This window comes from Vombatus ursinus, unplaced genomic scaffold (assembly GCF_900497805.2).
Source record: "Vombatus ursinus unplaced genomic scaffold, bare-nosed wombat genome assembly UNPS02014818.1, whole genome shotgun sequence".
NCBI lineage: Eukaryota > Metazoa > Chordata > Mammalia > Diprotodontia > Vombatidae > Vombatus > Vombatus ursinus.
The window spans coordinates 45,368,433-45,392,031 of record NW_020954596.1 but is presented as its reverse complement, the minus strand read 5'-3'; the positions used below and the strand labels follow the sequence as shown (position 1 = coordinate 45,392,031).

The 23,599-nt window shown below is 33.8% G+C and overlaps 1 protein-coding gene across 3 annotated transcripts in view; it reads left to right on the top strand.

Annotated features, from left to right (window-relative positions):
• Positions 1–23,599, top strand: part of ARAP2 (ArfGAP with RhoGAP domain, ankyrin repeat and PH domain 2) — a 233,841-nt gene that overhangs the window by 134,205 nt on the left and 76,037 nt on the right. For all 3 annotated transcript variants that reach the window (XM_027836269.1, XM_027836270.1, XM_027836268.1), the window contains exons 16-19: positions 7,124–7,268; positions 14,044–14,146; positions 15,225–15,423; positions 17,593–17,656. In XM_027836269.1, the coding sequence (XP_027692070.1) occupies positions 7,124–7,268; positions 14,044–14,146; positions 15,225–15,423; positions 17,593–17,656 (511 nt within the window). The remainder of the gene's footprint in view (positions 1–7,123; positions 7,269–14,043; positions 14,147–15,224; positions 15,424–17,592; positions 17,657–23,599) is intronic.

Here is a 23,599-nt window from a genome sequence, read left to right as displayed (position 1 = left end):
GTCCAGCCAAACTGAGTCATTCTCTATTTCCTTGTCATGTATTTTCCTGCCTCTGGTCCCTCTGCTTGGGAATAGCCTGTCTTCCTCTTTACTTGTTGAAGTTCTACCCATTTTATAACCCCATCTCAGATGCTTCCTTTGCTACTCGTTACCCTCAGACTTCAGATAGCACTTGGTTTTGTACTTCTCTCATGCATTTACTATCATATGGATAGCTGTGTGCATGCTTTGAGAGTGTAAGTTTCGTGTTTTATTCAACTTTTATTTCCTCATCTGCTCTGGATTTGAGTAATGCTTAACTAAGAAATAAACATTTGCTTAATTTTTGAATTTATTAATTTGTAATATAATTTACTTTTCTATAAAATGAATATTTTCCTTTAAAGCCAATGAAGTAAGTTGGCTGATGTGTTTTAAATGGCTTTGATTTGGATAATTTGTTCTTAGAAAGTTAGAACCAGAAGCATCTTTAGGGATCACATATTACAACCCCTTTATTTTACAGATGATAAAACCAATTTTTCAGAGAATTCAGTGTTTTATGCAGTTTAGTGACTGAACTGAATAGCCCCCCACCCCCCTTCATTGTTTCTTTAACTATCCCATGCTGCCAAATTGGAACTTTACTTCTATTAATTAAAATAGCTTAATGAGAATACTTGAGGGAATAAAACAGAGGGTGGGCATTGTTAAATCTGTGAGAACATTGAAAAAAATTGAACCACATTCTTTTGCTATAGAAGGAACAGATGATAGAATGAATATTAGTGGCTTTTGGAAAACTATATTACCTCATTTATGCCCCTGAAGTACCTATGAATATGGTTATAAGCTGGTGAATTTTGCCAAATTTAAAACCAACAAAGCAGAATCAAAATAGTTTAACAGCACTTTTAAAATGCTGTCCCCTTGTCCTTAATATATATTGACTTTGATTCTTTAATGCCTTTCTTTCTTTCCTCCCTCTCTCCCTTCCTTCTTCCCTCCCTTTCTTTCTTCCTTCTTTCTTTCTTTCCTTCCTTCCTTTCTTCCTTCCTTCTCCTCTTATCCCTCTATACCTCCTTCCCTTCATTCTTTATTTTTTAACTTTTCTTTCCAAATGAACTTATTTTGAGATAAAATGCAGTGTATTGAATAGGCTGCTAGACTTGGAATCAGGAAATACTGGTTTTGAATTCTGCCTCATACACTAACTAGCTGTGTGTTCCAGGACAATTCACTGAATCTCTAAGTATTAGTTTAATCATCATCAAAATGGAGGCAATAATAGCCTATTTCACAGTGTTGTTGTGAAGATCATATGAGGTGTAATGTAAATAAAAGCACTTTAGAAAACACAAAAGCACCATATAAATGTTTATTATCATCATCATCACCCACCACCACCACCATCATTATCATCATCATTCTGATTATTATTGCCATTGCCTCCCAATACATCATCAGAAGCATTGACCTAACATAGAATGTAAGCCTACATAAAATGACCGTGGTCTTAGGCAGGTTCAATAAAATTGAGCTGTCATGTGTTGCAGCATTATAGTAGAAAAGAAACTATTTCTTTCTTAAACCAGGTTTCTAGGAAAAAGACCCCTTTGCAATGTGTGGGGCATGTTTATCTAGTCAGCTTGCTATCATTTTGGTAATATAAGTCAATTGTTTACAAAATTGATTTCAACTAGTATAATATCTTCTGAAGGGTATTGGTGTATAAAATAATATCACTGCCACAAATATGTCTAAGGTTCCTAGAAAATATATTTTTAGAAACCTCTTACTTAAAGAAAAAAGATGGAGAAAGAAAGTGGTTAAGTCTAAAGAACAAAGTTCTCTGTTTTTAACATCCTATCGTGGTGGAGAGTATTCTACCACTGAGCTTGAGATCCATAGAAGAATTAATCTTCACAAAGGATTTGAGAAGGTAGCACGTGGGGTTTTTTCCTTTAGAAGATTTGTAATGGGCTACAAGACCTTCTCCTCTTGTAAAGGCATATAGCAGCAAAATGATTGTTTCAAAAAGTTGTCTGAAGCTTAAATGCATGTTGTTCTTCAAAGGGTTTGTGGCTGCTTTCAAATTGTCAGCAACGTTCTCAACATTGGAAAGTTCCTCCAGCCTATGGTTATAAAGACTGGTCTGTTTTTTTTTTTTGTCAGTATAGTATTTATGAAATGAAAGATTTCTAGACCTGGGTAGAACCAAGCCCGGTAGAATAATGGCTTGTTCTTTCTCATATTCTCCAAGCATTAATATGTGTGTGTATGTGTGTGTATGTATGTGTTTCAACCTAGTTTTAAAACACTATTGCCACAATGTATATTTTAATACCTTTAATATGCATTTTAATATACATTTAATATATAATAATATAATAACATAATAATCCCAAAACTTAGGATAAAACTTTATTTTGCTCTTTGCTAAGCTATTAGTTGTTCAGTTGTATCTGACTCTCATGACTCCATAGACCATAACTTGCCAAGCCCTTCTGGTCCATGGAGTTTTCTTGGCACAGACACTGCAGTGATTTACCATTTCCTTCTCCAGTGGAACACCTTTTGTCACAACTCTCCACTGGGACCTTTCTATCTTGGGTAACCCTGCCTGGCATAGTTCTTATAGCTCATAGTTTAATGGAGATACGTAAGCCCCCCTATTACAACAAGACATTTATTCAGGAGGGAAATCTATAATTACTTTTTCTTTTAGATTGATATCCTTAGTATTCAGTAATTTTGAGGATAGTTTGTGCTTCAATTATTTTATGTTTTACATCTTAAAATATATTTGAGGTGAAATAATCATAATGAAAGTTACTGGCATTTATGTAGACTTTATTATTTACAAAGGGCTTAATATACATTATTTATTTTGATCCTCAAAATATTCCAATAATTTAAGTACTTTCTTCTTTTACTGATAGAGTACATGACTTATCCAAGTTAGTATGGTAAGCAGCAAAGCCCTATCTCAAATCCAAGTCTTTGGATACAAAATTTGGTGACTTTTCCAATATACCAGTAATTCTCACCATTTTTTTTAACGAAGAGCTGTTGAAATATGACTTTATATTTTTAATGCATTTTGGAAAAAATTGTTGTATACTTTAGGGTACATAAAAGATGCCAATCTTATGGGTTATTTTAATGCCTGAACACTTAAAAATTAAATATAAATTTAACTTACATTCATTATGCATATGGATGGTATTAATGCAAATGAAATTGTGCTCCATCTACCCATAATATCCAAGACGTATCACAGGATCATAGACCATAGTGCTAGAAAGGGGAATTAGAGGCCGTGTAGTCAAATAACCTCCAATCTCATTTTATATATTTCTGTTATTTGCAGCATATTTTACCCTTATTGTGATGAGTAATGAATTTTTCTGTCAAGCATTGTGCAGAGTGAGTCTCTTGGGATGAGTTTCCTCAAATCTGGGGGTTTTTTGTTTTGTTTTGTTTTGTTTTTATTTTTGTTTTTGTTGGCCAATAGTTCCTGGTAATTGGTTAGTTGCTAAGTGCTTTCATTGGTGGGGGTGGGATTAGGAATCTTTTAGGTTTGTGAAGTTGGCTTCCAGTCGGTTCATTGCTTAAGGACTTTTCTTTTTCCCTGTCAGGCCTAACATAATGAAGCTTTAACATGATTTCATTTGAAACATTGTATTATTCCTGAAATGAGCAAATATATTAGTCAACAATTAGTCAACAAATATTACTGTTCTATGTGTCCTTTATGTGTCAGAAACTATACTGGGCTTTGAAAATATAAAGAATGAAACAATCACTACTTTCAGTGAGCGTATATCCTAACAGGTGGCAATAAATGCATATAAAATTTAATAAATACATATTCACACACATACACATGTGTGTATATGTGTATGTATATGTATGTATATATACGCATACATATATATACACAAAAGGCAGCTAAGTGGCACAGTGGATAGAGTGCCAGGCTTAGAGTTAGGAATACCTGAATTCAAATCTGGCCTCAAACACTTATTAGCTGTGTGAGTTACTTAACCCTGGACGACTTAGACGAGTTACTTGTTTGCCTCAATTTCCTCCTTTGTAAAATGAGCTGGAGAATGAAATGGCAAACTACTCTAGTATCTTCACCAGGAAATCTCCCCCAAATGGGATCACAAAGGGTTGGATACAAGTGAAAATAGCTAAACAACAACATATACATGTATGCAAAGCAGTTAAATACCAGGTAGTTTGAGAGGGGCCCCAACAGTTGGGGATACATATTTCAAACTCCTGACAGTTAATGGTTATGACTTTTATGTTTAGGCACATAGCTTTCTGAATTTTTTAATAATATACTTAATAAATGCTTTTGGTAATGATATGTTACAGGACTAAATTTTTTTCTAATTCTGGTATATCATTTAAAAAGTGGTTGGTCATAATCCCTTTTGTTTGTTTGTTTGTTTGTTTTTGGTGAGGCAACTGGGGTTAAGTGACTTGCCCAGAGTCACACAGCTAGTGAGTGTTACATGTCTGAGGCTGGATTTGAACTCAGGTCCTCCTGACTCCAGGGTTGGTGCTCTATCCACTGTGCCACCCAGCTGCCCCCTTCATCCCTTTCTTTAGAGTTTTTTTTTTTTTTTGGTCAACATTTGTAAAGTTAGATTCCCATGATTTTTATACAATATTCATCTTTTCAGTTTCCAAGCTAATGGATATTCATTAATTTCTTGTTGCTTACTGAATAAAGTCCAGACTCCATAGCTTGACATTCAAGGTACTTCATTATTAGATCCCAAGCTATATCTCTCTATCTTTTCAGCTTCATCTCCAAATATTTTTCTGTACATATACTACACTAGCCAAACCAGGGTGCTTACTTTTCTCCAAATATTCTTACATGTTTTCCAGCTCTTAGAAATATCACTCCTTATTTTTTCTTATAAAAATATTACCCATCCTTTAAAGGCATATTCGTGCAAAAGCTATTTCTTCCTTCCTTAAAGTCTCCTTGTATCAGTCTCTGAATTTCATATAGATATTTGATTATACTATTGTTATGGCACTAACAAAAAAGGCTTTGAGGTTTGGTTATTTTTTTTTATACACCTTAGGATCATAGACTTTAGAGATACGTTTTAGAGATGATCTGGTCTTACTCCTCATTTTACAGATGAAGCGTCTGAGACAGCTGAAGTGATATGTGCAAGGTCACATAGGTAGTGAATAGAAGGTAAGCTTCTTGAGGGCAGGATTCTATTCCATGTAATATCTAATTCTTAGCATATAATCAGAACTTAATAAAGTTTTGGTGAATTGTTCGTGATAGCATAGCTGAGATTTGAACCATCTTACTCTGAGTGCAGTTTATCTCTTAACTTTAAAAATAAGAGAACTGAACTGCTGTAGAACAGGACAATGTATAGTGTCAAGTACCATGCTTTGCACATAGTAAATGTTCAGTAGATTGTTGTTGAATGAATGAATGTGTCTTATTTATCTGAAGGTATCCATTCCTAAGTCATTTGAAGATGGATCTTAGACATTGTTCTCTATCTAACTTACTTCAAAGACTATAACTGGGATATTTTTCCCTCATATTTTTCACTAGTTCAGTTTATGCATCAGTATGAAATGTTTGACCTTCACCCTTTACATGGAACCTGTGGATTATTTTTCTTTGTCCTGTAATACGATGTGGATACTGGGACATGACCTCATGGTGGAAAATAGATTGAGTCTGAGTTAGTCTCCATTTCTATTGCCCATAAAAAAAAAGAGTATCATATTTTTGCTTCTACCTGCTATGATCTTGCTATTTATTTTGCCCTCAACTTCTCAAGATTACACTGTTTCTCACTATTGAGAGAGAGTTTTAGAAAGATGAAAAAAATGTCATATTTTTCTTGGGAGTTTTCCCTCAAATTCTAATACTAATTATTCTAATTCTAAAAAGGACAATTAATATATTATTAAGAAGAGATTTTTTCATATTGGACAAAATTTGTATTTTTTGAGAGGTAAGATTTAAATACAGTTACAGTGAGATTGGAGCTAAATCCAAATCAATGTTTTATTTCTTAAAATAAAACTCCTTAAATATACAAAGATGATGCATTTGGAATATTTGTGCTTAATCTTTTATCCATTTATTTCACTCCTATTTGTAGTTACCTTTATTCATTGCAGTGTGTTTAACTGAAAAACAGTGAATTACTGAATATGATTTTCATGTATTAGTATCTTGTCTTATGAAATTTTTATTTTAAATCATTATTTTTTAAAAAAATTGTAGTTAAATTTTAGTACTATGTTGAAGTCAACATGGACCTTAGATTAAGAATTCCTTGCGTAAGTTTAGAATACCTGGCACAGGGGAAAGAACAAAACACTTTGAGAAAGTAGATTTGGGGTTGGGTTCAGACACTGACATTACCTACTCAACAGATCACTTAACCACTCAAGGTATTAATATTCCCATTTTTGAAATGGAGAAAACAATTTTTGCCAACTAAGCATCTTTGATTCCTTCAGTTGGCATAGTTCTAGCTCTCCTCTTGGTCTCTATTCTGGTTGCAGATCAGAAAGACAAGAGCTGGAGATACTGATGATTTATTTCCATAGGGATAATATTAATAGGAGCCGGAGTGTAATAAGGGTATATAGATAGAAAAGAGGAACAGAGATTTGAGAAACTCTTGCATTTAAAGGTGTGTGAAAAGATTTGGCAAAAGAGCCAGAAAGAACGTGTTTCAAAATGGAATGTCATCATAGTATCCAGAGCTACTGAGAAGGGTCAGGGAGAATTAGGATGAGAAGAATAACTTAGGAATTAGTAGGTTATTGGTGAATTTGGAAATGAATGTTCATTTAGAATGACGATGACCGGAGCCTGCCGTATAGGATGTAAAAGAGTATGTGGTTGGTGAAGAAACAGGTATATATTGTGAACTCAAGGGAGTTTTCAAGTATAAGCTAGAAAGGTATTAAAAAGGATTTATCTCTTTAGATATGAAATGTACTACTAAGGTCCTTTCCTAATCTGATTCTATAGTAGTTAGATCACAATTTAAAAGCAGAATGTCTTGTTGATTTCCATATGTTACAGTTCAACTTTTCTCCCTCTCTCTCTTTTAAAACACAGAAACAAATAAAAAATGGTGTGTTTTGGAAGGGGGCTTCTTGAGTTATTATGAAAATGATAAGGCAACAACTCCTAATGGCACAATTAATATGAATGAAGTTATCTGCCTTGCTATACACAAAGAGGACTTCTATATAAATACCGGGTAGGTTTTGAAATTAGATACTTCAGAAGTAAAATAATATATTTATGCATTTTTGCAAAGAGTAACTTATGCATTTTTATTGCTGCCCCATACTCCTTGTGGACTTTCAGTTCTTTCTTTTAGGAGAAAACAAAAAAGACCTATTAAATATAGTCTCCAATAAAGGGCATCCATTCTTGGAAAAGCTGTTGGATTTGGAGTTGGAGGATCTGGGTTCAAATGCTACCTCTGTTACTCATTAGCTAACCTGGGGTAAATCACTTAATCTGTCTTTGGACTTTAGTTTCCCAATCTGTAAAATAAAAGGGCTCAGTCAGATAATGTCCAGGGTCCTTGCCAGCTCTACATCTATGATTCTCTAATACAAAGAGAAGTCTTTAAAAAGTTTGAAAATGAAAAATTTACCAACTAGTAACCCGCAAAATGTCTAAATTAATTGGAATTATCTAAGTAACCTTTCTTTATTCCATTTCTCAAAATCAAATTTTTTTTAATATTTATCTTTATATTATTTAAAAAAATTCCAATTGAGAATTTATATTCTGAGCTAAATTAGCGATTATAGCAATGCTGGCCCACAAAATAAGAGACAATAAAATGAATTCTTGAGGGCATTTAAGATTGGAAGAGTGAGTAATATTCATGTGATAATATGAAAATAGTGAATTCTATATCTGGATTAAATTTAAAGCTATTTTTCTAAACATTCTGCTGAGGGCCATTACTGGAGTTTTTATATACCATATGTCTTCATTTGGCACAAAAATTGCTGAAGTGTTTAATTCTTATGTGTAATAAGGTTCAGTTTTGGAATGCTTTATAATTTAATATTGTAACTGATTTGCAACTTGCAAATTCCTCCAAAAACTTGATTTCCTTACTAAGCAAAGAGATGTGATAGCCAAAGACAACAACACTTAAAATTGTAAACTCATTTACAAATCTCTAATGAAAGGAGGATGGCTAAAATTTATGAACAATATTGATGCATGGAATGTAGTGCTAATGCCTAGACTAACAAGTCAGCAAAAAGCTTGACATGAGACCCGATTGAGCTAGATAATCCCAACAGTATTTAAAGATGAAAGTAAAAGAATAATAAACAGAAAAAAAAATACCACGGAGTAGCCAAAACTTTTATAACAAATTATTTTCCTTATCAATGATAGTTGAACCAGGATGTTCCTCATCTATGACACTTCAGTGCGGCTGTGCCATATACAGAAATTGAAATATTAAAGAAGACAAAGAGGGAAGGAGCAGTTGTACTTGACCGAGTACAAACAGAAAAAAAAAATTGAGACTGAAGAAAATGCAGTGAAAAACATTGAAGGATTAATTCCCAAGATATTTGAAAAATATTGAAGGACTAATTCCCAGATTTTTGAAAAGGGAGGAGGTGCCATAAAAATGTAATAGAAAAAATATGAAAAATGATGGTGCTACCCCTCCACCAAACTATGATAAAGAGCATATATTCATCTATTAGACCATATATTTAGTTTTTCACTTTTATAAAACTTTTGAAAACTAATAAAATTAATAACAAACATTTGTATGGTACTTTAAATTTTATCAGGCATTTTTTATACATTATCTTGTTTTTGACTCTCAGTAATCTTGTGAAGTAAGTACTGCAGAAATCCACAAATATCAAGGGTACTTTAGATAAAAATATATGAAGAGAAGAGGAAGACTTTTGTAATTGAGTTCCTATAATAGATTTTTTCAGTCATCTAACTCACCGAAATTTTCAGAAGCTATATCAGACTTTATTGTTTGAAGAGTAGGAAAAATCATTTGACTGTGGAGCAGAATGCAATCTTAAAGATTCCTCTGTTTTTTTTTACAAAAACCAGGTAAATTGACAACAAAGTACCAGCCTCACCTAAATAAAGATCATACTTATTTGATAAATTTGATACATATTTGATAAATATATTATCAGTGGTAATTTTATTCAGTGATCTTCTGATGATCATTGATAGGTGAGGTTGAAAAAAGGAGAGATATATGCATTCCAAAGATGCTTGCCACTATCATGGAGAATGTCAGCCTAACCTCTGAATAGAAGAATCCCCTATATGTACTTTTCCATATTCTAGAATATTATAGAAAATCTACCCTGAGATTTGCAGGCACTCAAAAGAGTTTGACATAGCAGTCCACATTGGAAATACACAGTGGGTGAAAAATGTCTATTGTCTAGACTATGATATAAAGTTGAATGGAAAACCCATTGAGTGGGTGTTACACATTGCAGATGGACAATTAAGTGGTTTGAGAATTGAATAGGAGGAGGAGGAGAGTGGGTTGGATTGCATTTGGGAAATAGTGCATTTCTTCAAATCATCCAAGCCTTAAATTAATTTATTCAATAAACATTTATTGAGCCCTACTATGTGCCAGGCACTGTGCTAAGCTGGTAAGCCTCTCACTAAGCAAATGCCCGTCTTTTTAATATCAATATTCTTCAAAGGATGCCACATCCTTGCAAATCATGGAATGTCACAATTATTTTAGAATCAAAATTATGGGTGATCCAAAGGACAATAGAGAAGAATTGGTTGGAGTAATTAAGCAGCAGCATATCACTCCTGATGACCTTTGTTCAAGAAGCAGAATAAAAGACATCCATGAAGTAGATGCTTGGAGATATTAATGGGCTAGTGATATTGAGAAGTGAAATAACAGCACATGGACAGTTCAAGTGTTGCACTAATACCTTTGGAATAGCCATCCTTGAAGTATCTTTCCCTTCTTTGAAAGTATCATCTCCAGCATGTAATAGATACTTTATGGAAGATTTATAGAGGACAACAGACAAGTCACAAAAAAAAAAATTAGGTGCAGATGAATTTTTGTCTGTAATATTGGAGGAAGTATCCACATTGATGAGATAATAGAAACATTGAAATATACAATGTGAATGGATTTTTGGAGCCAATTTAGACACTGAGATTTATGTTCAGGGACATTGAGGGTGTCAGAATTACGATAACTTAGAATGTTAAATAACGTTTCTAAAGTTTTTAGCACTTAATTGAATATTGGTATGTTTTCTTGGTCTACAAAATAAAAAAGCCACTTAAATTTTTTTTAAATCTTCAAATAATTTTGGTAAACTAAAGACTGATAATTGTAAAACAAAATGAGTATTAATAGCTAACATTTACATAAGTTATCTCAAGAATGTGAAAATATACTCTTGATTTCCTGCTGCCTATTGCATAAAATATAAATTTCTTACTCTAAAATTCACCCTACCTTTCCAGCTATAACTCTCCTCCCCTTTACAGAGTTTGCATCCTAGCCAAATTTGTCTCTTCACAATTCTTTGTTCTTATCCTTCCTTTTTCCATATCCATTTATTTGCTGATCATCTCACCCATGAATGGATGGCTGTCTTATCACTTTCTTTATCTGTTAAACTACCTCCTTTTTTTACGGGCCCAACACAGATTCCATCATCTCTATTTATCTTTGCTTTCTGAGAGATATTTCTCCTTCAGTTTTCTCCCGATTTTATGCATGAGTGTACTTTTGTCCCTTCATTTTCTCTCCCTATTAAACTAAAATCCTTGTGACTCTTTCTAGTCTCTAGTCTAGATTTGTGTCTCCTAAATATAGCACAGTGCCTATAATAAGTACTTACTAATTTTTAATTAAATTGAATTTTTCTTTTTCATCCTCACCCTTTCGAGTCTTCAATCCTATACTTATCTCTCTCCTTCTCTCTGGACCTTAATTCTGAAAATATGTAATTTAGACTTTGTGGAGGAAAATATTTTTATTTTCTTATTAAAGCATAAAATCTTCAATATTGTTTCATTGTAGTGGCAGATTTAATTAGATTTATATTAGTGCTTGGTATTGTAAAATAAACAGCATTTTAGCTATTTGCTAACTGGAGTGCCTATATTAGAAGCATTTAGATCTGTTAGACTCGGAAAAATCTTGAAAATTTGTCACTATTTTCATAAATTTATAGGTGCTGCTTTTTATATCTTTCCTTTGATCTGGTGTTCTTCCACCCATCAAACATTGATTGTTAGCATCAAATGATTTATTGCCTTATCATCCTACTACTTTAGTGAGCAATTTTGTAACTGTATCATTATTGTTGAATATAGATTGAACCCAGTCAAGAACACATATCATGATATCATAATTTTTGCCAACATCAACTTTAAGCAATAGAATCTTTGTTGGAAGAGTCATTATAGGTCATCCAAATTCATCCATACTGAAACAAGAATTCTCCATCTCATGATAGGGATCTTCGGTTCATTGTTGGACAGCATTTAATTATTAGAAAGTTTTTCCCTTTGTCAAGCTTAAACTTTCATTTCTTCAGATTTTATCTTCTACCTCTGCTTTCTGGAGCCAAATAAACAAATCTAATCTACACTTCCATGTGATACATAATGATGTATCAAATACATGCTGACAGCTAGCGTGCTGCCTGTAGTGTTTTCTTTCTCCAAGCTACACATTTCTAGTTGCTTCAGTCACTCCTTGTGTGTTATAGTGTCTAGGCTCTTCTTTCTCCAGTTTCTGGTCTTCTGGACATGTGCTCAGTGGTCATAGTCCCAACTAAAATAGAGCACCCAGAATCAAACACAGTAGTCTGTTTGTAGCTTAGTGTATTGCTCTTTGCTACTACTAATATAGTAGGGAGCAGAAATATTTTGCAAAATGGAATGATTTCTAGGTTTCAAAACAATATTATCTAAGGAGACAAAACTTGGCTCTTCCACTTCCAACTCTATCCAGAAATCTTAAGAAACTTGATAACAGAAACTGTCTTGTTTCTTTGTACTATAATATATATATATATATATATGTATATATATACACACTCACATATATATATATACACACACATATGTACATATACACATACATACATATAGGTATATGTTTATATAGGTATACATACATGTTTATGTGTGTATATGTATATGTACTTATAACAGCTGCTTATAAATATTTATTGAATAAACAACAGGCTCTCCTTTGTTATCTTCCCCCATTAGACTGTAAGACCTGTGAGGGCATCAACTGTCTTGCTTTCTGCTCTTTGTATCTTCAGCACTTAATGCATTCCTGACACAAAGTGAATGCTTCATAAATGCTTTATCATTGAAATAATTTTGTATGTTAAATATTCCTTTCAAAAGTAAATAGTAAAATAACATTAAATATTGATTTTACAATTCTAATTAATGCTAATGGAGCAATGATAACTTTTTTACAGAAGAAGGAAGAGAATTGTATAATTGTGTAATTTAGATACAATTATAATAAATATATTTCCATTATTATATAACAATTCCCATGTACCACATGATGTGAGTCATAATTATGGCTACATTAAAAGTTCATTGGACTCTTTTTTTTCACTTAAATAAATGTTCTTATTACCAGTTGATTTCTTTTAATCTTAGTAACATTTTCGTTCTGAGTAAATTAGCCATGCATCGAGTATGTTTTGTCCTATGAAATTGTAGAGTAAATTAAGTTGTTTAGTAGCAATGACTTCATTGCTGAATTAATTACAACAAAATAATTCAAATTATTTAAATAAAAATAGAAAAATGACTAAAAACAAATGATGCAGTATGACAAAAAAGGAGGGGGAAATGCATTATATCAGAACCATTCTTTGTCTGGGTGGACAGGAAAATCTTAGAGATTCTACTTTTTTCCCTTTTTTCACTTTTAGCTAAAATCATAAAATGGTAATCAGAAGACATTTGGAACTTGATCCTTAAAATTCACATTTTGAGTCATTTGGTAAATGGTTTTCTTTGTAGGCAACCCTTTTAGTTGATATCTATTTGCCACAGTCTGGTGTACAAGTATAATGGAATTACAGAATTGCAGAGTTGAAATAGCCATCAGAGCTGTCTAGCAAGATGCTGTCCAAATCATGAATCTCATTTACAATGTGCTGAAAAAGTGTTCATTTGGCCTTTACTTGAAGTTATGGGAATAAATGTTGAGTTGCATGAGGATCTCTCATTATTTCCCATTTTTGAACAGCTCTCATTATTGCAAGATTTATCCTTTTATTGACATAATTCATAGCCCAAATGCCTCTTTCTACTTGAAATCTTTCTTAGCATGGACAGAAATAGAACAGCTAGTAATAATCATGCCTCATCCATATTTGATTGTACTTTTTATTTATCATATACATTTATTATATTATAATTTCTTATTCATTTAGTCACTGAGTCAACAAGCATTTATTAAGCACCCTCTGTTCCAGGCACTGTGCTAAGTGATGAGAATGCAAAGAAAGGCAAATAACAGTCCCTGATGTCAAGATCTACTAGAGACAACAGGCAAATACCTATGTATATATGAATATATTGAGAATGGAAGGAAAATAGATGGAAGTTATCTTTTTTTTTCACTCTTTTCACCTATAAGCACCATGTCAGTGGAGTCTATGACCTTGTAGGTGCTATATGATCAATATTATTATGATTAACAACTTGTATTTGACCTTTCGTTCAGCAAAAAAATAGTGCATTTGGCATTTAATAAATTGAAGCAATGAAAACTTTTGTCTTTAAATACTTTAATCTTCCTTGTAGTTTATTAATGAGAAATGTTTCACACACCACTATCAATGCACATCATTTATTTCCCTAATATATTCTGTATTTAAGACAGTTGAAAACCTTGAGCTCTAGGGTGCTTAGTTTTTTAATATAAAATTTTACTTGTAAATTTGCTTTTTTTCTTTTTTCTTTTTTTCTAGGCCCATCTTTACCTTTGAAATATACTTAGTCTCAGAGCGTGCTTTTTTATTTGGTGCTGAAACTGCGCAGACTCAAAGAAAATGGACACAGGCAATAGCCAAGGTAACTTTCATCATAGTTCATGTGATCAAGAGCTTTTAACGGAATCCATTGTTGTAATAGGGAACTTGGAGAAACCTTTCTTCAAAATAGATTTCTCAGTTATATAAAGATTTTTATCGCAAGGTAATTTCTTGTGACTTTATATATTTATTATTTAAATGATTATTTATTTAATATGGATATGGTAAGTATGTTACCTAAAATATACTATATTACATAATGTGTGATTTAACATAATAAAATTATATACATAATGTATATCATCATAAATATATTCATATACTATGTAAATACCATTAAGTATTTCTGATTTTTGCCTGTGATGGCAAACTTTTTATCTATGACTTAGTAGATATGTTCTAGGGAATATTTTGAGGCATTGATAAGTGACTTGCCCACATCTCCACAGTTGGTAAGTGTCAGGGGGAGGTTCAACTTAAATCCTCCTGATTTCTTGCTCAGTATACCATCTACTATGCTGCTGATCCCTCTTTATTATACGTAAATTAGAGACAAATTTAAATATGTTGTTACTGTCATCTTCTTGGCATCTTGAGGCCAAGATCAACAGTATTATTTTAAATATTTTAAATATCTAGACTAGAGACTAGAAAGAGTCACAAGGATTTTAGTTTAATAGGGAGAGAAAATGAAGGGACAAAAGTACACTCATGCATAAAATCAGGAGAAAACTGAAGGAGAAATATCTCTCAGAAAGCAAAGATAAATAGAGATGATGGAATCTAAGGTGCTTAGAGCTGCGTTCAACATCAAATATGTTTTTTCAAGTTTTGTTATCCTTCCCATATCTCAAAGAACAAATGTTTTTCTTAGTATATCAATTAGGAATGAATTCCCAAAGTATATTTCTAGTTAAAAATCAAAATTATTATAAGCTTAAAATGCCCCAAAGTTTCCTAAGTATTAAAAGCATAAATTTTTTGTCAAAGTTTATAATTTTTTGCAATGTTTAGAGAGCATTTGTAGATTTTTTTTTACTTTGTCTTTTCCTTACTTTTTGGAATATGGGGTTTTTATTTTCATTAGGGTAATTTCTTCTTTGTGCTTGTTTTTCTAGCATTTTGTTCCCTTTGCTGCTGAAAATTTAGCAGAAGCTGAGTATGACTTGATTGGTCAATTGTACTACAAAGATTGCCATACCCTGGATCAGTGGAAAAAAGGATGGTTTGCTATGGACAAGTCTAGACTACATTTTTGCCTTCAAATGGAAAATGCTGAAGAAGAGTTGATGTATTTAAGGAGATTACAGGAACTAAGTATGGTTTTCCTCATTTTGTTTTTCCTTAAAATAAGTTTTAATTTTTTTCATTTTAAGTCAAAATTTTGAAAATAGGAATGGGTGGTGATTTATCTATATGTTTGTAGAACTTTAGCACATTTGTTTAGGTCTAGTGAATAAATTATTTCTTGCAACATAATAAAAATTATGGTAGTTTCCAGTTCATAACATTTGATAGGTAAAAAAACTACTTTGTTTGCTATAAACCAGTGAGTCTGGTATTTCAAATAGGTGATAGATATATCCCCATTTTACAGATGAGAAAAGGTTAAGTGAGGTTAAGTGACTGCCTCATAGTCTTACTACTAGTAGGTGACAAATGGGAATTGACATGGGATTTTGAGCTGGAACAGACACTTGAGATTATTTAAACAAATCCCTTCATTTACAGATTAAGAACTATGGCTCAATGAGGTTAAAGTGATTTGACGGAAGGTAGCTGGTGGCTCAATGGATAGAATGCTGGGCTTGGCATCTGGAGGGGCTGAGTTCAAATTCAGCTGTGACTGTGGGCAAATCACTTAACTGCTGCCTGCCTCAGTTTCCTCAACTTTAAAATGGGGATAATAGCAGCACCTACCTCTCAAGGTTGTTGTGAGGATCAAATGTAAAATCATTTAGCACAATATCTGGCACAGAGTGGGTTCTGTATAAACCGATATTCCTTCCTCTCTCCCTTCATCTCACAGGTAGTAAAGTCAGAATTTCAACCTAGATCCTCTAACTCCAAATACATTTCTTTCCACTAAATGTGATAATATTTGATATTTGAAAGATGTAGATGTCTATTCAGAACGAACTTTCTCTCTAGTTTATCTAGTGGTAGCCATCACTCTTTTTGGGGGGGGGGGTGGGAGAGGGTCTTTTCCTGCCACCCAATCCAAACCATATTTCAAAAGTTACAAGTCCTATCTTTAAAAGTTTTGATTTAGCATTATATAGAAACATCTTTTTATGAAAATGGATATAATCTGATATTTTCATCTATCATTTTTCTTTTATAGAAATATTAGCTAAAATTTTTATCAGATGAAATAGTTTACAATTAATTGAATGATAAAATCTCAAATGTTTCTTAAAATAATTGTTTGGTATTACATATTTTACTTTTCCAAGCATACATTTATTTTGTTGGCTCATGGGTATGAAAAGTATCAAAAAAGTGAAAAGAAAAATAAATTCTAAGATGAAAAGAGTTTATCAGAGAAAAAATATATCCTAAAATTGATGAATATTCATTTAAAAATGAATGATACCCTTTTAAATGCTAATAATTCATATTGGCTTTAAACTTATTGAGGGGGTGTTTGGGATGTTAAGGGAGGATTAGTACCTCTGATGTGAGGGCTTGCTGAACCCTACTTTCCATCTTTGGTGTCTACCTGTCACCCATCTCTCTCACCTGTGGCTCCAAGAAGCCATAGCATGCTCAGCAGATATCTTAACCAGACTGAGGGTAATCGACAGGCCTCAGTCCTATTGGTGAGTTAAGGGGCTGTCTACCCCAAGCATTTGAAAACTTCCCCTGGTGGAATGGGCAGATGAGAACAATTTGTTCCAAGGGCCATGAAGGAGGCTGAAACAGGCATGGTGAGGTGCTTAGAGCTGGGTTCAACATCAAATATGCCAAGGCCTTCCACTGCATCCCGGCCCATCGTGAGTGGTCTTGACTTTTTGTCTTGTCGCTGGATTTCAGTGAGTCTACAAGACAGAGTGAGGCTGATGACTTTGTGCAACTATGACTCATTTAAATTCAATTCATGCACAAGACATTACCCATGACATCGTTAATTCTCTTTGAAAATGAAGAGGAACAACCACAAACTTATTTAATTTTAGTAATATTACATGATAATATTATGAGTATTTATCATATATTTATGAGTAGTTACCAGTATATACACATCAATTCTCTAAATATCTTTACCACCTAGGAAATTAGGGAAATTAAGGAAATACATTGTTGCAGACTCTTGATCACTCATATTGATGGGGGAGTGGAATGTCTAATCCAAAATTGGCTTTACTTGGGTAATGTGTTTTTTTATTCATACATTTGTGTGTGATTCTTCTGAAAAAAATCTGGCAGCTGCCTTAGCTTTTAGAAAACTATAATTTTTTTTTGTTTGGCTTTGTTTTCTTCCAGCAATCAGCACAGTGATCCAAAATGGAGAAAAAATAGATGTCTTGCTCTTGGTTGAAAAAGGAAGGTAATGGAATCTTTTTGTACCTTAGTTATTCCACATGGGAGGGAAATGTGGTCATTAAACCCAAGACCCTTAAGCAGAAAATTATTTATTATTTCTATTTTTTTGTTGGAAAATCTTTCATATTACCCTTTCTTGCAATAGTAAGTAGAGTTTATGGAATATATTTTAAACATGTCCTGATGACTGTGTTCCTTGCTTTGGCTGATTATGTTTTGTTACAAATACTAGAGTTTTGGAGATATTGGGATGAGTCAACACTTACCTGAGGGCATATACCTGAACTTGTCTTTGAAACCACTTTAATCTCTTGATATTTATCTTTCTTATCATGTCGATGACTACTTAGGCAATTTTCAGCTATTAATAATTTCCTAATATCAAACAGAGTAAAACCACTTTTCTCCAAAATTTTCAGATTTTTTTGGTAAAATCATCCTGTTTCTGGAATTCAATCAATAAGCATTTGTTTTGGCATTGAGGATACAGAGGCAAAAATGAAACAGTCTGTACCTTCAAGAAACTTATATTCTTTCACAGGAGGAAAAAAAAAACCCAACATGTACGCTTAGAAGCAAATACAGAATGCATAAAAAGTAAATGCAAAATAACTTTGTTGATGGGGAGATACTAAAGACTGGTTTCAGGAAAGGCCTCATGCTCCATTGAGGAGAGCTTGGAAGAGAAGTTTTCTGCCCCCCTACTCCTAGCATCAATAACCCATTCAATCCACTTCTAGTTAGCTTCAACCCACTTTATGCCATTTGCTTTAACTTGTCTTGGAAAGATCTCTTATGCACATTCAGGATAGTGCCAACTCAGATTATCTAAAAACTGATTGTATTTTATATGTTATAGGCATAAATGTGAATTTACAACCTTTGCTCTTATTTAACTTCTAGATTACTAGATAGCTGGGAGTGGCAGACTTAGCTGCCATATGCTCTTTTAATCATCATGGTAGTAAGAGTAAAAAATTGATATTTAAAAGAAAATAATTAAATCTATAAGCACTGCAAAAATCTATGATTCTATCCACATGTATGTTCCTTCCAATGATAAACCTCTCAACTTCTCCATGACTTAGCAGATGGCTTAATGAATTACTGTGACCACAAAAATTCATCACATAGTACCCACCTGGTGATGAGCCTCTGCAAACTTTGCAAGGCTGGTCCTTGGATTATAGAAAGAAATTTAGTCCATTGCAAGTTTATGCTTCTAGAAAGCATTTGGCCCTTCCAGGATGGGTACCTACCATTTTGCATCCCTAAATCACCTTCGTGCTATGATGAGTTATTGGAACAGGATGTTGCTAGAAAGAATACTCACTAAACAAACCTAAAATTATAATATAATTTCTGCTAATGTGTATGTTAAATATTCTTTTGTTGTGCTTTTGCTCTGACAGATTAAAGTAGCCAAGATAGACATACACATACAAATGCCAGTGTTAACAAGTTTCAAAATGTTTATAATGGAAGTGGCATGAACACAAAATTATCAGCTCTATATTAGGTTTATAAGCTGGGCATGTCAGTAAAATATATTTTACCTTTTTATGACCCTTCATATTCTTAATATGACAGGAAATAAAAAATACTCTGCTGTTCTATCCTCTGAATTCATTGAACTCTTAAAACTGCCGGTTAGCTCCAAAATGTAGTCATCTAAATAAAATACAAGACTATAGTTGCTTATTTATATTTAAGCATCTTGTATGAGTAATGGTCGTTTCATTTGCATGTTTTCTCCAGTGTTATCAGTGATCTCTTAATCACTAAATATAATGGCCTTTTGTCAATGCTCATCCTTCTTGTTTCCTCTGCGGCCTTGGGAATCTCGATCACCCTCTTCTCGCTAATCCATTCTCTAGATTGTTGTGATCTGCTCTCTCCTGCTTCCCCTAATTGTCAGGCTGCTGTTTCTTAGTCTCTTTTGCTGGATCTTCATCCAGGTTGTGCCTGTTAAAGATGTATGTCCTACAAGGTTTGGTCCTGGAATCTCTTCCCTTCTCCCTCTATACTATTTTACATGGTAATCTCAACTGCCATAGATTGAATTCTTTATGCATATGATTCTCGAATCTGTTTGTCTGATTGTAACTTCTCTCTTGGTCTATGGATCTCCATCTCTACTGACTAATGAACAACTTGAAGTCGATGTCATGTAGGACATCTTAAACTCAATATATAGAAAACTGAAACTATTATCTTTCCTTCAAAATCTTTCCTTTTTTTTTTTTTTTTTTTGGTGAGGCAGTTGGGATTAAGTGACTTGTCCAGAGTCACACAGCTAGTGAGTGTTATGTGTCTGAGGCCGTATTTTAACTCAGGACTTCTTGACTCCAGGGCTGGTGCTCTATCCACTGTACACCTAGCTACCCCCAAAATCTTTCCTTATTACTATGAAGGTCACCACCCTTCTCCCAGTCGCCAGTCTCTCAACCTAGGTGTCATACTCAACTCCTCACTTTCCCTATCTATTCCGTTGTTAAGTCCTGACTTTCTTCCTAACATTTCTCATATAAACCTTCTGTCTTCTGACAGTACTGCTGCCCTAGTTTGGGCCCTCACTGCCTCACACCTGGACTATTACAGTAGCCTCCTGGTGATATCCCTGCCTCAAGACTTGCCCCATTCTCCACTCAACTGTCAGATTGATCTTCCTAAAGCCCAGTTCTGACATTGTTATCCACCTATTCCATCAACTCCAGTGGCTCTCAATGTTGGCTTTTAAAGCCCTCAATAATTTGGATACTTCTTATCTTTCCAGTTTTCTTATTCCTTATTCACCCTGATGTACTCTCTGCAATGCAGTGACAGAGTCATAGTCAATAAAAGTTTATTAAGCACCTACTATATGCCAGACAGCCTCTTCCCTCAAGGAGCTTACAATCTGATAGGGGAAGACAGCACATAAAAGGAAGCTGAAAAGCAGGATGGAGGAGAGGGGGAAAGTAGCCAGCACAAGGTGAGTGATAGTAGAGACACTTCCTTGATATATCTCAAGTGTGACACTCTTCCTGACTCTGGTCATTTTCACAAGCTGTTCCCCATGCCTAGAATTTTCTCCCTTCTCATCTCATCCTCTGAACTTCTATATTTTCCTTCAAGTCTTAGCTAAAGTTCTGCCTTTAAAGAAGCCTTCCTCATCCTCCTTAATCTTAATGCCTTCCTTCTGGGATTATCTCCCTATATCCTGTTCATACAAAGTTGTTTGCATGTCATCTTCCCTCGTAGACTGAGCCCTTTTATAGTGGGGATTTTTTCTGTCTTACGTATCTTTGTATCCCTATCATTTAGTACAATGCCTGGCACATAGGAGACAATAAATAACTTATTAAAGTGTTTGCCAGCTATGTTTTCCAGCCTATTGTGCAAAAACATTTATGAAGTTTTAGAATTTTAATTTTTCAAGGTAGTATATTATGGGATGGGGACAGAAGGGAGCAATCATTTTAGATGATTTTAAAAGATGGTCTGCTATTATAGGCCTAGAATATATATCTGAAAATCTCTTTGAATAGTATTTCTAATGTATCTGTCCAGCAAAAAGCAAAGAAAGAAAAGAAAAGAGAAAGAAAGAGAAAATTAAGCTGTCAGTTATCTTTTGTCCAGTTATTCAGTATGTTTCCATATTAGACAAAATATTATGACTTAAGAATAATCAAAGTAGTAATATCATTAATAATACACCTTAGTAATTTTAAATGAACATTTATGGTTGTAACAATTTTTATGATGCATATTAGTGTTTTCCCTGTTTAATTGTATTAAGAAACTCACAAAAATAAATGAAATTCTCTGAACAACTATCTGTCTACATATTTGGAATATTTTATTATTATAATACTCATACTTAAATGGAGCCGTAATCTCATTACTGTGGCTATTCCCTCTAGTAATTCAGATGGTAACTTACCCATTTCTGTCCATGCTGAGTAATTCTTGTCCATGCACCCTCATAAATTTATCACACATTAAGCTAACATAGGTAAGGGCTTTCCAAAATTTCTCTTGACATTGTGAGGAACTATGTTGTCTGTCAGTTGGTTATTACCAGTACTCACCATGTGACCAGGTCTTGTTTAAACATCCTATAAACCATTTCTTTGTAATTTCTTGTGTACAAGGTATTACAATCTGTTTACCAACTTCAATTGTGTGATCCTTAATTTGATTCCTTGACTCGTAGCCACACAACAATATTGGTAGAAAATTGGCATTAAAAGAATGGGTCTTGGTTTCAAGGAGAAGCTCCTGAATGATCTCATTTGGGAGATGAATGGATTGATAGATGGATGACTAGCTAGCTAGCAAATAAAATATATTGAGCTGGTCACTATGCTAAGTGCTGAGGATACATAAACAAACAAACAAGACAGTTCCTTTCCTCAAGGAACTTACTGATGATAGAAGACAACACATAAAGAGCTGTAAAAGGTATGTGTGTGTTAGGTGAGGGGCATAGCATGATGTGGATATTGCCATGTAGATATGGCCAAGAAGTGGCAGGGAAGACTGGTTGAAGGCAAGATAAAGTAAAACTCAACCATCAGAGCCTTGAGAGCCTGGTGTTTCAGAGCTACAGTCTAAGGTTCATTGGGGAGATGAGAATGAGGCCTTCAGTGGAGCCAGCATGGTGTGGAGATTTCTAGGATAGGTGCCCTATAACATTTTAGGGATTGCTACAATGAGCAAAACATTATCCACAAACCTTTGGACAAAGGTTTGGACAAAGCTTTTGAATAACCTTACCAACTCGCATAATCCTTTCTCTACTTGAACGCTCTGCTAGATTTCTTCCCTAACAGTGTTCAACACTTTTGGCAAGCATAATGGCTCCTCATTCACTGACTTCCTTGATATTACTGATCAGATATTCATTGAACAAGGTTTTCTCTTTTGTAATATCTTTCAAAGAATTTTGTGTAATTTTGACATATGTGTGGGAGGCAACTTGTCAGAGAAGAAACTTTAAGGTTATTTTGGTCCACCAAATCCATTTAAAAAATAATCAACAAACAGTTCACATAATTCATGCAGTAGGATCTAATCTTCTCTACATCTTTCTTTCAATTATGTGATGATAAAGATGTAGTCTACTTTGAAATATTACTTGCCAGACCCTGTCTGTTCTCTTCTAATATGTTCACCAGAAGTGCTCAGTGGTGTGTAGAATATTCCCACAAACATATTGTATAGCTAAATGAATGAAAAAAAGCATTTATTTTAAGTGCTTAATCTGTGTCATGCTCAGACTGAGGGTATAAATAGGTAAATGGAAACAGTTCCTCCCCTCAGGGAGCTCACATTCTCCTATTAGGGAGTGACATGATTAGACTTATTTTCAGGAAAATCATTTGGACAGCTTGGTAAGGCTGGGTTGCAGAGCATAGAGGCTATGAACTGGGTCACTGAGTAGGAGGCTCTTGCAATAGGCCAGGTAAGACCTTATGTGACTATATGAGGAGAAAGAAAAGGACAGGGTTGAGAGATCTGTAAATGAATGGATAGTTAGATAGATGTACAGAAGTGAAAATGAAAATATTTATAAAATAGTTTTGATCTTGCAGACCCTGGACTGGAGAATTACTGATAAGATTTTCTCTTTAAGATTTCGGTTGTATAGATTTTAAAAGATTAAGTGCAATTTAGACTAAATTAGTCATGATCCTCATGAAAACCAAGTATGAAAAGAGAAATATTCTTGCCAGTTTGCTTTGTAAATCCCTCTCTTATTTTAGAAAACAATTTCTGGAATGTAAGGCAAAGTGTGTTAAAGTTGTTACTACTGATGATAATGACAACTGGAATTTTAGTTAATGTAACTATCAATTTTTCATAATAATGGAGGCAGATGATATGTTTGTGTGTGTGTGTGTGTGTGTGTGTGTGAGAGAGAGAGAGAGAGAGAGAGAGAGAGAGAGAGAGAGAGAGAGAG